This window comes from Schistocerca cancellata, chromosome 1 (assembly GCF_023864275.1).
Source record: "Schistocerca cancellata isolate TAMUIC-IGC-003103 chromosome 1, iqSchCanc2.1, whole genome shotgun sequence".
Lineage (NCBI taxonomy): Eukaryota > Metazoa > Arthropoda > Insecta > Orthoptera > Acrididae > Schistocerca > Schistocerca cancellata.
The window spans coordinates 389,554,758-389,568,499 of record NC_064626.1 but is presented as its reverse complement, the minus strand read 5'-3'; the positions used below and the strand labels follow the sequence as shown (position 1 = coordinate 389,568,499).

Sequence of the window (13,742 nt, the reverse complement as noted above, 5' to 3'; positions counted from 1 at the left end):
CTCATTACTTACAGGAGCATCCTGTTTACCTTGTGAAGTACCCCTCTCACATGAAGAGCCCAATGCAACTTGCAGCCGAATGCCACTCCTTGATACATAAAATTAATTGATACAGAGAGTATGTCTCCTCCCAGCTTACCCCATCAGTACAAAAAGTTCTGAGACTAGATTAATAAAAAACAGAGACAAGTTAAGAACACAGTTTTTAATGTTTCAGGTGTTCTACATACACTCTCCCCAATCAAGTAAAATGCACAGAACATTCATAAAAACATATGAAACTGTCAGGAAAGTCCTTCTGTGAGATGTTGTTCAACTTGTGTAACACAATGGCCAGAGACAGTAGTCTTGTTTGTACGAGTTGTGCTTGCATGAATGTGTGTGTTTTTTTATTACAAAAGGCTTTTTACCAAAAGCTTAAATGTATACCAGTGTTGTTGCGCCTTTCTTCAACTCAGCATCACCTCTGCATGGTGAGTAGCAATTTATCCTTTTCATAATATTGTCATTATCCCATCCTGGATGTTCCATTGTTTGACATTGGCTTGAATGTCAGTTATGTCATCAAAGCATTGACCATTTATGTGAATTTCTGTGCACTGTCATTTTGAGGTAAATTTTTATAGATAACACCAAGTCTCATCACCTGTTGTAAGTTTTTTTTAGAAAAGAATTGTCCCTCTTTTGCTTTTCAGTCAAGTTGCAGCAAGCATCCACATGTCATCGTTTTTGTTTGGGAGTCATGTCATGCTGGACAAACTTTGCGCATCCTTATCTCTTCTTCAAAACATTCTGGAGAATTTCTTGAACACTCCATTTAGAGATCGATTTGTGACACAACAATGTTTACACATTATGGATGCATGTCCACTAATTAACACTGCCTGATCACAGCCGCCACACACCGTTGGGTGGCTTGCGGAGTATAAATGTAGATGTAGATGTAGATGTAGATGTAGCTGACTTGATGAATGTACATCTGTTGTTTACAGTTGGTAGTTCAAGTTGTCCCCATAATTACTGAGCTTATTTTGCTTATAAACCAAAAATAAAATCAGTCTTGGAACTTTTTTTGACGGACAGTGTATACTCTAATGTTGACCTTGATTTTCTGTAGCATAAACTGACCAACTTGCTGTTGCTTACTACATTGACACTCATCCCATTTGTGTTTGCCCATCTCTATTGTTGCAAGATCATCCTGCAAAATCTCACAATCTCATAAATGCCTAATTCTGTAACATATTATCAGGCCATCTTGTAAAAAACTCTTTAGACGAAAGCTTGACCTACTGACAGTGGCTTTTTAGTACATTTATTTCTCTCTTAAGCTTGTGATCACCACTTCCGAGTTCAAAAACAAAAGTACTTTTTAGTAATAATGCACAAAACATATCAGAAAGAGCAAATGATGCTAATTATCCTTTACTCAAATTTAACATGGTGAGTAAAGGAACAAAGCATGCATATGTATATATTTTGGTTCATTTACCCACTAAATATATTTTTTCTGGAATTAAATTCATTTATCAGGTCCTCAGGAATAGGATTCTAATGGAAAACTATGTATATGGCCAGCATGTAGCACTTGGAAAATATAATTTATATGATTTATTGGTTAAGTGATCTTCATCACACACTGAGATAGTCCACAAAGTCTACATCGTAATGAACTGCCATGCACATGGAATGAACAACAAATCAAACTAATCTACCAACTTGGGATGTGACAAAGTCTTGAATACTTGCAGAGTTAAGCATTTATATGTCTTGATCTAATGCAACAAACTGACTATGTTATCTACAACTTCCATTTTCTCATGTGAAAGAAATGTAACTCATTTGTCAGACTATCATTTACAATGAATGTCTGTTATTTTGTGGCAGCTACCTATGTAAAAGCAGCTGTTGAAAACCCAGTAACACTTTCAATTGCTTTGGCTTCCTCTGCACTTGTCATTGGTTTATAAGAGAAAAACTCCATATTGAAGGTTGCTGTCCCAGAAGTAATCGTTCTGAGATCTGTTGCATAGCCAAGCAGTTCGGAAAGTGGTACACAGCTAACCACCACCTTAAAATAAAAATACAAAATTACATAAAGCAGTCATATTCTATTAAAACCCTTAAAATACCTTATTATTTTTTGAGTATGACTTCAAACTTGCACGACTCCGCACACACACGTACACACACACACACGACACACACAGCTAACAGTATGCACATGTTGCAACTTGGGGATACAGGGCAGGTGTATTTTTGGGAGTGGGAGAGGGATAGAGGGACAATGAAATGATTGTATGGCATTGCTGGGGGTACGATCATTTCATTTTCACTCTGTCCATCTCCCACTTGCAAAAATACACTAACTGCTGATAACAGTGTGGAATGAGGTCCAATTAAATACACATAAAGATGAAGCATGAGGTAGCTGGTGTAGGAAAACACTGGGAAAACAGCAAAGAATGGTCTTCAAGATTGCACTGTTTACAGAATGGGAGTATTGTCTTATCTACATACAAAAGTGGACTTTATCAAGATTATTGTGAACAAGTGAAAGCAGCACATGTGCCATTGAAAAATGTGTGCAATTGAATTCATTTCCTTGGTTTCATAGTGACAACCAACATCAATGTAAGGAATGAATAACTCTAGAAGATACCTAACTTGATGTTGACCAATCCATAACTATAGTTACCAACAAACAGTTCTGTCTTCCAGTGGTCCATTACATTTTTTGTGAAATTCCTGCCATTTTTGCTGACACTGATGTCTTCCCGGACAGTCTGAGACACAAATGTGGGACAGTGAAGCAAAGGCATTTTTTGTAGTTGAGTCATGTCACATGTAGTTTGGTTTCTCAGCTTTCACAAGTCTCCAGACTTATTTTGTCAATCAGAAGCTGGTCCTTCATTTACCTCCATGTATTTTTGAATGATGTCAACAATTATATTTGAGCGATCTTGGCTTTTGAATTATTTCTACAACAGAGTGATCGCTGCACTACGCACTATGTGTTCACTGCAATTATACTTCCCCACAACTTGAACACAGTACTGCCCATTTTGCTGTTTTGCTGCATCTTGTATTGGGACTTAAGTTGGTTTACCTATATGGGTATATGTTTTATTTTTCTCTGTTTATTTTTATCCATTAATTCACTTTTGTAATTTACAGCAAAGATTAAAAAGCAATACACAAACAGCAATTAAGCCTGTGGAGATAACGAGAAAAATGAAGAGCATTAATATTCTTATGTTTTGTAAAAGCTCTCATTGGACATTCCATTGATCTTGTACTGTCTGTCTTTATCTGTCTATGATAGCGAGAGGACGTGGATTTCTGTTCAGTTCACTAATAGTGTGAAATATTTTAATTGTTATAGTTCAAAGTCAATGTCACTTATTGGTTCCTTATTTCACCTGATCTGTCTAACTCTGTCACTGGTACCTGTAAAACTTCAGGGAAGCAAGAAATTTAAGCAGAGAAAACTGGGCACCATAACATTGTCTTTTAAGAAGTGGAGGAGGTAAATGACTTCAAGGCTTGCACAACAATCAACTAATAATACAATATTATATGTTACAGATTTTACATGTATACGAAAAATCATGAGCCTGACTGTCTGGAGTGTGTGTTGCTGTGTGTAAATTAGCTGAGACACTCACTCCCAAGTGGACTCACTATTGTTGTGCCACTTGTGCGGTGCTAGAAAGTTTCCATCATAATTACTGTTCTTAAAATTATTAATTAGTCAGTAGAACTAGTGACCATTCCCTGACCAGTCCAGATAGATTAAACAGGTGCACTAATTAACTGATGTAAAACATACTGTGTAACATTCTATTGCCTTTTTATTTACTTTGTTTCATGATTGGAATAACAATGTGAAGAGAAAACCAAGGAAAAACACCACATGATATGCATAAGTTACAACTGATTAGCCAGAGGAATTGTACCAGCAACATTTAAGAAGATTGTCCATAAGGTAGGAAAGAACTCCAACTTACAGCTTGCATGGCTGCACTAGGTAAAGCCTCGATCAAAAGTAATATGAGTTCCTTACCCTATCCAGTCAAAATTCTGGAGAATTTTTTAAAAAAAACATTAGAGATCTGGGTTAAAATTATTCTGATTTTTGGAATGTTGATACATAAACTGTAATCAGCATCAATTAGCTGCAATAATGGTGTAGAGTACCTCATGTACTGATCAGGAAAATTCTCACAATCAATTTTAAGATTAAAATTCAGTTTTATTTCACATTTATTATTTTAAAAAAAGATTTGCAAAATGGAACCAGTTAAAAAGGTTGTGCCAACTACAAAAATAGTGTAGAGATTCAAAATGTCACCACAGTGGGTGCGATGACAAAGGATAGTGGCACCGAAAATATCAATCATACTGATGAGATCCGAGAATATTACTCAAATTCAATTTATGCTGCTGACAATCATGTCTTACCTTACGATGCTACCAGGCTCACTGTAGACAAGACTAATTCCCAAATCTCACCAAGAACCATTTTGTCATACAAAGCCTGCGAAAGGCGCACTAGTGCAGAATCAATAAATTTCAATTTCTCCATGTCACGAGAATTTGTTTCAAATTTGATGAAACAAGACAGAATAGGCACACAAGGTGCTAATGTGTCGTCAAGGCTTTCAATGCAGGACATGTATAAAGGCCTCACTGACCTGATGAAGAATGTATTTAACAATTTTTCTACACAGCAAACCAAAATACTTGACAAAAAATTTTGTGATTTTAAAAATGAGCAAAAGCAAACATTTATGGTTTTCCTAACATAGAGGTTCAATAATTCAAGTCAAAATCCACACAATGGCCTTTATAATGATTCAACAAGCAAACTTGCAGATATGGGGAAGAAATCAAAGGTGGAATTATTCATTGATTTGTCTAAGGAGATAAACAATATAGATCAAAAAGTGTCATCTATAGATGAGGTGCAAGCTAAAATGGCATGTAAACTAAAGATTGTGAGTGATGTGCAGACTCAGATGCAAGAGGCTCAGTAAGAAATTTGCCAAACTTTAGAAAGTATCACAGGTTAATGAGTTGTAATCTTTATATAAAGATTTATTGCAAGAAGTACAGGAGCTGTCAGTACAGTAGAGCAATTTAGATTAAGGCACTACATTCATAAAGAAAGCACATGAAAAAATCGAAAAGGACGTAAAGAATTTAAAGGACAGAGCCAAAGTGCAAATGCTAGAGAAGGGTACAAACCTTGCACAGAAGGCCATACAACAGCGTAAGATTTATGTCGAAGCAGTTGAAGAGGTAGTCAAGAAAACAGAAAACAAATTGTCTGCTATGACTGAGCTAATCTTAAAGGCAGCAGAAGAGAAGTTGCAGAGCAGTCTAACTAATGTTGCTAATGTCACAAGACAGATTCCAATAGCAAGCACCCAGGTGCAGTTGGACAGGACATATAGCAGTAATACTTATCAACCATTTGTTACCAACATTTTAAATGGAGAAGAAAGGAATTATAAAATGTAACAGGCATTGCCAATCTCAATATCAGTTGCACAAATATATCCAAGAGTATAATCAGAGGCATCTGAGCAGTGCCACACACGCAACAGACAGTACTGCATGTATGTCTACTTTATTACCAGATGAGGGTCTGCTCCCTCATTGTCAATTTCTGATTTTTTCAACAGGGAGAACAGAATGAACCCCACAATGTTTATCAGAGCTTTTTGCAATGTGTTACCCTGTGACTGGAAAGAAGCACAGAAGATATAGTTTGTTGTGGGGATACACAAGGTGGTGTTTTATTGTGAGCAACAGATATGGCTGGGAGAAGCCATATTTGAACCAGCTTTCTTGGGCAAATATTGGTCCACAGCCATCCAAGAGAGGCTGCATCGAGAGGTTTTCAACACATCATCATCAGTAAACATGAGGGATTGAGGAAGTATTTTGAAAAATACTTGTACAAAACCAGGTATTGGACAAACCCAGTTTTCCATGTGGACATACTGGAAATACTGAAAAGTCACCTGTCCCTGCCAATGTCAGGGATAAGCTAATCACTACCCAGTTTTCATGTGGACATACTGAAAATACTGAAAAGTCACCTGTCCCTGACAATATCAGGGATAAGCTGATCACTACATTTGAAAATTATACTGAGTATTTCTTATCTGTACTTGACTTGATCGACCTAATATATGACAAGGAGGTGTCCCAACCACAAAACATTAATAAGCAGTGTGTGCCCTTGAAAAATATTCAACAGGAAAATGGCAACAGTGACAATAAGCAGCATGGTTGGCACTTGTATGTCCCATACAACAACAATAATACAAGAAATAATTATGGTAACAGAGGAAACCAAAAGTCCAAATGAAGTTTCAAAGGAAATCACAAATGGAATTACAACAGACTCGTTTATACCAAACAGAGGGGCTGCTGAAGCCAGCCAGAGACTGCAGTAATGTTTGTGACAGTTGTATTTGTGTGTGTGTGTGTGTGTGTGTGTGTGTGTGTTTTATCTTTGATGAAGGCCTTGTTGGCTGTAAGCTCATTTCCTGACAGTCTTTTCTTGTTGTGCCTACGTGCAAATCAGTATCTCTACTACATGGTGAGTAGCAACTATTCTTTTCATAATACTGTTACAGTCCATCCTGGATTTTCAATTGTTTAAAAGGAGGGAAGTTGATGAATGGGAAAAACCATTGCCCAAGATACTTACAGGAGAGAAAAAAAAGTAAACCAGTTTTTGATTAATTTGGAGGAAAAGGCAGAATAGAGGAAAAATTCATATGAGAAAAGATTAGGCACACTATACAGTTTGAAGTAGGACAAGATGTATTACTACAGACGCATCCTACATCTACAAAATATGGGAAGCTCAATCGTAAATGGCAGCTTTCGAAGACTGGGCCATTTGTAGTTACTGAAATTTCACATCCAGTTCCATACAGATCACCCTGCCCTAATAGTGGAAAGGACAAGGGATTTTATCCACACAAAGATTGGAGAGAATTTGTACACTAAAAGGACTGGACAAAGATCAAACCTCACTTGAAGCACCATACAACAACAACTGACATATGTCAATATAATATGTATATAACAATTGTTTGCTTAGTTTTCAGAGAAAATTTTCATCTTATTTATTTATATGTTCTTAAATGGAAGCTAGATAAGTGAAAGTAATTCAAGATTCTGTTTAATGTTGAAAGGCTATAAGAAGTCTGAAAATCAAGCACAATCACAATGGTGCCAATTCATTCCACAATATGTACATTTTCCAAATACAATGTGACAATGCACTTGAGAAGTAAATGTGTGCAGTAACATTATGAGAGAGAGAGAATGCACAGGTGTAGTAGGAGCTAACACATAGGTCAACAACCTCAGTGCATATGCAGAAATAGTTCAGTCCAACACACCATTTAGCATGCTGAATGCAATGCAAACTTGGCATCAAATAAGCTATATTCTGGAGGTTTTAATATAAGTTAACCACTATAAAAATGAAGGAGTCTACACTATAAGGATAAAATCAATACAGTAAGCAGGTTTAAAATAAAATAAAATTTACAGAAGAAGAAAGAATGACTTACTAAAGAAAGCAATTTACACACTGCACTGCTATTTACAGTGTACACAAATTTACATGGTAGTTATATACACAATGAATAAAATATTATTAGGAAAGTATCTATAAACAATGAAAGAAAGAATAATTGAAGGACTATGGTCATATTACGAACAAACTAAGAAAGATAATGAGGTTGTGTCCATCTCCAACAACACCTTTTAATTGCAGGTGTAATCATAGCATGAATATGGAAGGACTGGAAAAGGTAAGTGGAAATGACAGGAATGCTCTGAATATTTGTGCTTTTATAAAAGGAGGATTGGTTTTGAGAATTAAAAAGCTGTTGATGAATTTACACATACATAAACTAAAAAGATATGTGTAAGAGGAGAAAAATGATACATTATTTAGCCATAGAGCAATTACGTTCTTAGCTTATAAGTTATTATTAAGCTGTGTGTATGAATGTGACAATGGCAATGAGTGATTACACTACATAGAATATTGTTAAATGAAATTTAGGTCTAGTACTACCAAGGCAAAAAGGCATCAGGTCACAGATTATAAAGTGCAAGCTATTGGTATGAATGCCAAATATGAGTATTTATGATGTAGTTACATGGGATCATGACTTGACCGAACATTCTTCTACTACATTTTCTTGACACAACCTTCATAGTGACATATTTAAGTATATTATATGCACAAGGGTGCTATCCTGAAGATACTGAATTACACTCAGTGCAGTGCAGATACTTTCAAACAAGTAATACTGATAACTTATATGACACTTCATTGTCAGAATTCTGCAATTAGTTCAGCAAACACAAAGTAAGTAGTTTCACAAAGATACAAAGAAGTGTGCACAAAGAGTCTTCTCAGTTATTCTATGGAGTGTAGATGATGGATTTTGCAGCAGAGGAAAAAAAAATGCTTCTTTCAATTCCCTGTTACTTCCCCTTTTAGATCAATAGAGGCTTTTCTAGTAGACTTGAGAGAGGCAAGGCTAAGTTTAGTTATGTTTGCTTGTGTTGGTTAATGTTTAATGAAGATTTCTTCTCTTTTGTTAGCAATCTCGGTTTACGGGAGTGTGAGTCAGACAAAATGTGAGGACAGTGGTTCATGCATATCATCAAACTGTAAAAATGTATATTGTCCTTTCAACCTCGAAACTGGGGAAAAAAAATTGTTATTTTATGTAAGTTAATACTATTCAATGAACTCAAAAATTAAAAGAGTTACCTGCTCATGACAAACCTGACAAACCTGTAAGAGACAAACAGTCTTTGAATGGGCAAAGAAAATATCAAATATTGTGTATTTAAAGTGTCATAAGATGTTGTTATATGGGTCCTAATGGTGAAAGTAAAATCTTAAAGGACGTATGGTGGTACTGCAATGTTGTTCCTGCACAAGTTATAAATATTTAATGAACCTAGATGTGAATATGCATAAATTGTACCTTATATGTGTTCGATATGATGATGTCCTCCTCGCCGTGTCTGGCGACAGCGACTCTGTCAGTCTTCTCTGTCCTTGTTGTGGTAGGCTCGGATGTGGCTCGTGAATCTGAATTTCGCTTTGAATATCCTGTTGCATGGAGCACAGTGAAGCTGACCAGCAGAGTTGTAAGTATACGTGTAGACAGGCTTGAGCTGAGATTTTCGGAGCTCTCTTTTAGCATCCAGGTTCATTAGACGCTTTTGCTCGAATTGTTCGATGCTCTTATGTACAGTTGATCGCCACTCCGATCGGTGCAATGCTAGCTCCTCCCAACGGTTGCTTGGGATGCCACAGGCTGCAAGGTGGCGTTTAATGGTGTCTTTATATCGCAGGTGTTGACCACCTTTCCTCCTCTTCCCGCACGAGAGCTGCGAGTAGAACACCGCTTTAGGTAGCCTACTGTCATCCATGCGTACTATGTGACCACTCCATCTCAGTTGATGTTTCATTATTAAAGCTTCAATACCAGCCAGTTTCACGCGGCGCAAAATCTCCGTGTTTGGGACACGGTCTTCCCATTTGATGCGCAGAATTGATCTCAGACATCGAAGATGAAATTTATCTAGCTTCTTAACGTCAGCTTTGTAACAGCACCAGGTTTCCAAGGCATAGAGTAAGGTGGAAAATACTACTGCTTTGTAGACTGCAATTTTTGTTTGTAGTTTGAGATCATGTGATTTACATACTCAGTCATTAAGCTTACCGAAGACTGAGACTGCGCTGGCTATACGCGCTGCGATTTCCGTTGTCAGGCTGTTGTCACTTCTAATTTGGCTTCCCAGGTATTTGAACTTTGACACATTTTGCAAGGGTTTGTTATTTATTTCAATACTGGAGTCATCTGCATTAAGACCTCTAAGTGGCTGTTTGAGAACTTGCGTCTTAGTGATGCTAATGGCTAAGCCAAATCTTCTGCAGGAGGCATTTAGCAGATTTACATAAGTCTGAAGAGTTTCGCAAGAATTAGCCATCATGCATACATCATCCGCGTAGAGAATCTCTAAGATGGATAGTTTGGTTACGCGACTTTTTGTTCTGAGGCGAGAGATGTTGAAGACACTTTTGTCTGTCCTTGTGTCGAGACTAATTTGATTACTACAGGCTTTGGTCGCGTCTCTCATAACAACTGCGAAGTAAAGTGAGAAGAGTGTGGGAGGCAGAACACAGCCTTGTTTTACACCACATGTCACGGGAAACTGTTCTGAGAGCTTGTCCTCATGGCGGATTTTTGCCATCATGTTTTCATGAAACTGCCGAATCAAACTGACAATTTTGTCAGGGCACCCAGTTTTCTTTAGTATAATCCAGAGAGCTTCCTGTGGGACACGATCAAAAGCTTTTCCCAGGTCTACAAAGCACATGAACAAAGGCCGATGTTGCTCTAAGCTTTTCTCTTGCATTTGTTTGACAACAAATATGGCATCCACTGTGGCTCTGTTTGGGCAAAAGCCACACTGGGTCTCTGGTAGCAGTTTTTCTGCAAAGTGTGTTAACCGGGTGTTAATTATGTGGGCAATGACTTTTCCCACTGCTGAGAGAAGAGAAATGCCCCTGTGGGAGCTGCAGTCTGATATGTCACCCTTGGCTTTATAAATCTTGGAAATACAAGCATCTTTCCAGTCTTGTGGAATCATTTCATACTCCCAAATCCTTAAGATCAGAGCAAACAATGGTTTCTTGATGTTTGGCCCCCCATATTTATATAGCTCTGATGGCAAGTTATCTAATCCTGCTGTTTTGTCATTTTTCAGCTTAGCCAGTGCTGAAATGAATTTATGGTAGGAAGGGGCATCCGCAAGTTGTTCCTCAACTGGCAGGTCTTCAAGTGCTTCTATGTATGGAATATCGGTTGTCTGATGGTCGGGATTAAGAACGTCATTAAAATGTTCCACCCACCGAGACAGGATGTCACTCTGTTGCGTCAGCCGACAACGTTTATCTTTGTTATAGACTGGTGCTATCTTCCCAGCTCTTGGACCAAAGATAGTTTTCAGGGACTCAAAGAATCTGCCCATTTGGTGTGTGTCGGCATATAACTGTATTTCATTTGCTTTATTTGCCCACCAACTGTCTTTGAGAGCACGTACCTTCACTTTCAGATTGTAATGCGCTGCTCTACGCTTGTTATCATCAGGGGTGCGAAGAGAGGTTCTGAAATCATTAATTAGCTTTCTGATCTCTGGATCTGAGTCGTCAAACCAGTCCTGGTGCTTCTTCTGAGGCTTTCCCCAAGACTTCTGAAGCACAGCCACGCAGTCTGCTAGCGTATGCACTCCACTGTTCATCTACAGGGGCAGATTCAGATATCAAAAGGCCATCAACACCAAATTTTTCATCCAGTTTTGCTCTCATAGTCTGATCATTGGCCAAGATTTTGCAGGACAATTTTGTTGGTATTTTGTGTGAAGCTCGGCATGACGCCTTCAAAGTTATCTTTAATTTGGACCTCACAAGTCAATGGTCTGTCCATCCCTGAGCACCTCTCATTGCACGTGTAACCAGTACGTCACCAAGATCTTTTTTCTGTACTATCACATAATCCAGAAGGTGCCAGTGTTTAGATCGCTGATGCATCCATGTCGTTTTATATTTTTCAGGCAGACGAAAATATGTATTTGTCAGACAGAGTTCAAACTCGGCACACAGAGTTAGAAGATCCAAGCCATTCGAGTTGCATTTTCCAATCCCATGGCGACCGAGGACTCCATTCCAAGCACTGAAATTATTCCCAACACGAGCATTAAAATCACCAAGTAACAGAAGTTTATCTGCAGAAGGAATATCCCTAAGGACATGTCGGAGGTCTTGGTAGAACTTGTTCTTCTCTTCATCCGGAGATATGATAGTAACATGTAGATATAAGCTTATGTATGCTTAGGTTAAATCATATCATGTTAAACTGGAATGCTTATTTTGAACATGTTATGTGAAACCATTTATGTATTGACAAATCAGACATCAAGAGTTACTTTTCATTTATCAAATGCTTGGCACATGTGATAAAAAAAGGTTACATTTATATATGTTTGTAATAGTGAGTGAAGGTGCAGCTGCTTACAATAACCCAAATATTTTCAGTTCATTTCTAGCAGCAAGGGATGCTAGACTTTGCTATGAGGGACCATATAAGGTGACAAAATTTATGGACTTCTCTCAAGTTTGATGAGATCTTTGATGTGATGCTGAATGTATGGGTTCACCTTGGACACTGACATATGTGATGCACAATGTGGTTACAGTACCATAGGTTGGAAATGATGAGCCTTTCTCTTGCAGCAGTGGAAACTCTCAGTCACGCACTCACCTACACATACTATCCTATGGAGCAGCTCTATGGACAGTTTGATGGCATGAAATTCATCATTATCTAAAAACTGTGAAAACAAACTGTACTGTCCAGCCATGTTGCACCAATGAGGTGTGCATGCGATAAACATTGCTTAACGTATGTGAATGTAGACCTGCAAAAGGTATGTAGCAGTTACTCCACTATACTAGAGCCACAGATTCTAGCTTTAAACATGCCCTTTGTCCTGGTATGGACTTGGAAAATTAAACTTTCAGAATAACTAAATAAAACTGTCAAATAAGAGAAAGCTGACACATCTAGGGTATACATTAAAATAAGTTTGGCCATCAATAAAGGTATTTTAAATCCCTGTCAAGCCAAAGATACAATATAAGTTATAAATGAAAATAAATTTTAATATGTTATAATTGTATGTAGAAAGGGCACCACTACTGCATAATGTTGTCTGGCAATCATAGACCATGCCAGTATAGAGAAGGGGGACAGTTATATTCGGACTTATGCTGGTTTACCTATACGGGTATATGTTTTATTTTTCTCTGTTTATTGTTATCCATTAATCAGCCTATGTAGTTTATGGCAAAAATTACAATGCAGTGTGCCCACAGCAATCAAGCCTATGGAGATAGCAAGAAAAACGAAGAACATTAATTTTCTTATGTTTTGTAAAAAGTCCTATCGGTAGTTTCATTAATGTTGTACTGTCTGTCTTTACCCATCGATGATAGAGGATGTGGATTTCTGTTTAGTTCACTAATAGAGTGAAATATATTAATTCATATGATACACAGTCAATGTCACTTGTTAGTTCTTTATTTCACCTGACCTATCTATCTGTGTCACTGGTACCTGTAATCCTTTGGAGAAGTAGGAAATTTAAGCAGAGCAATCTGGACACTGTAACATTGCCTTTAAAGAAGAAGAGGGGTAAATGACTTCAAGGCTCACGCAACTTTCAATAAATAATACATTATTATATGTTACAGATATTTCATGTATACAAAAAAATCATAAGCCTGACTGCTTTGAGTGTGCATCAACTAGTTGAGATGCACACTCCCGAGCAATTTCACTATTGCTGCACCTTTTATGCAACACCAGAAATTTTTTATTATAATTATTATTTTTAAAATTATTAATTAATTAGTAGAACCCACCTGTATTAACAAAGTTCTCACAATTGCTGTTTATGACACATCAATGATGAGCAGCCTAGCTAGAATATCAATAAAAAAATCTACTCACCAAGCGACAGCAGAATACACACATAAAAGGAGATTATAATTAGGCAAGCTTTCAGAGTCAGTGGCTCCTTTTTCAGGCAGAAAGAGAAGGAAGAGGGGTGAA

At 37.4% G+C, this 13,742-nt stretch overlaps 1 protein-coding gene across 1 annotated transcript in view; it reads right to left on the bottom strand.

Annotated features, from left to right (window-relative positions):
• Positions 1-1,596: 1,596 nt before the first annotated feature.
• LOC126175458 (ribosome-releasing factor 2, mitochondrial) overlaps positions 1,597-13,742 on the bottom strand; it is a 225,111-nt gene continuing 212,965 nt past the window's right edge. Inside the window, exon 15 of the mRNA XM_049922265.1 lies at positions 1,597-2,071. Within this exon, the coding sequence (XP_049778222.1) occupies positions 1,892-2,071 (180 nt within the window). The 3' untranslated portion in view covers positions 1,597-1,891. The remainder of the gene's footprint in view (positions 2,072-13,742) is intronic.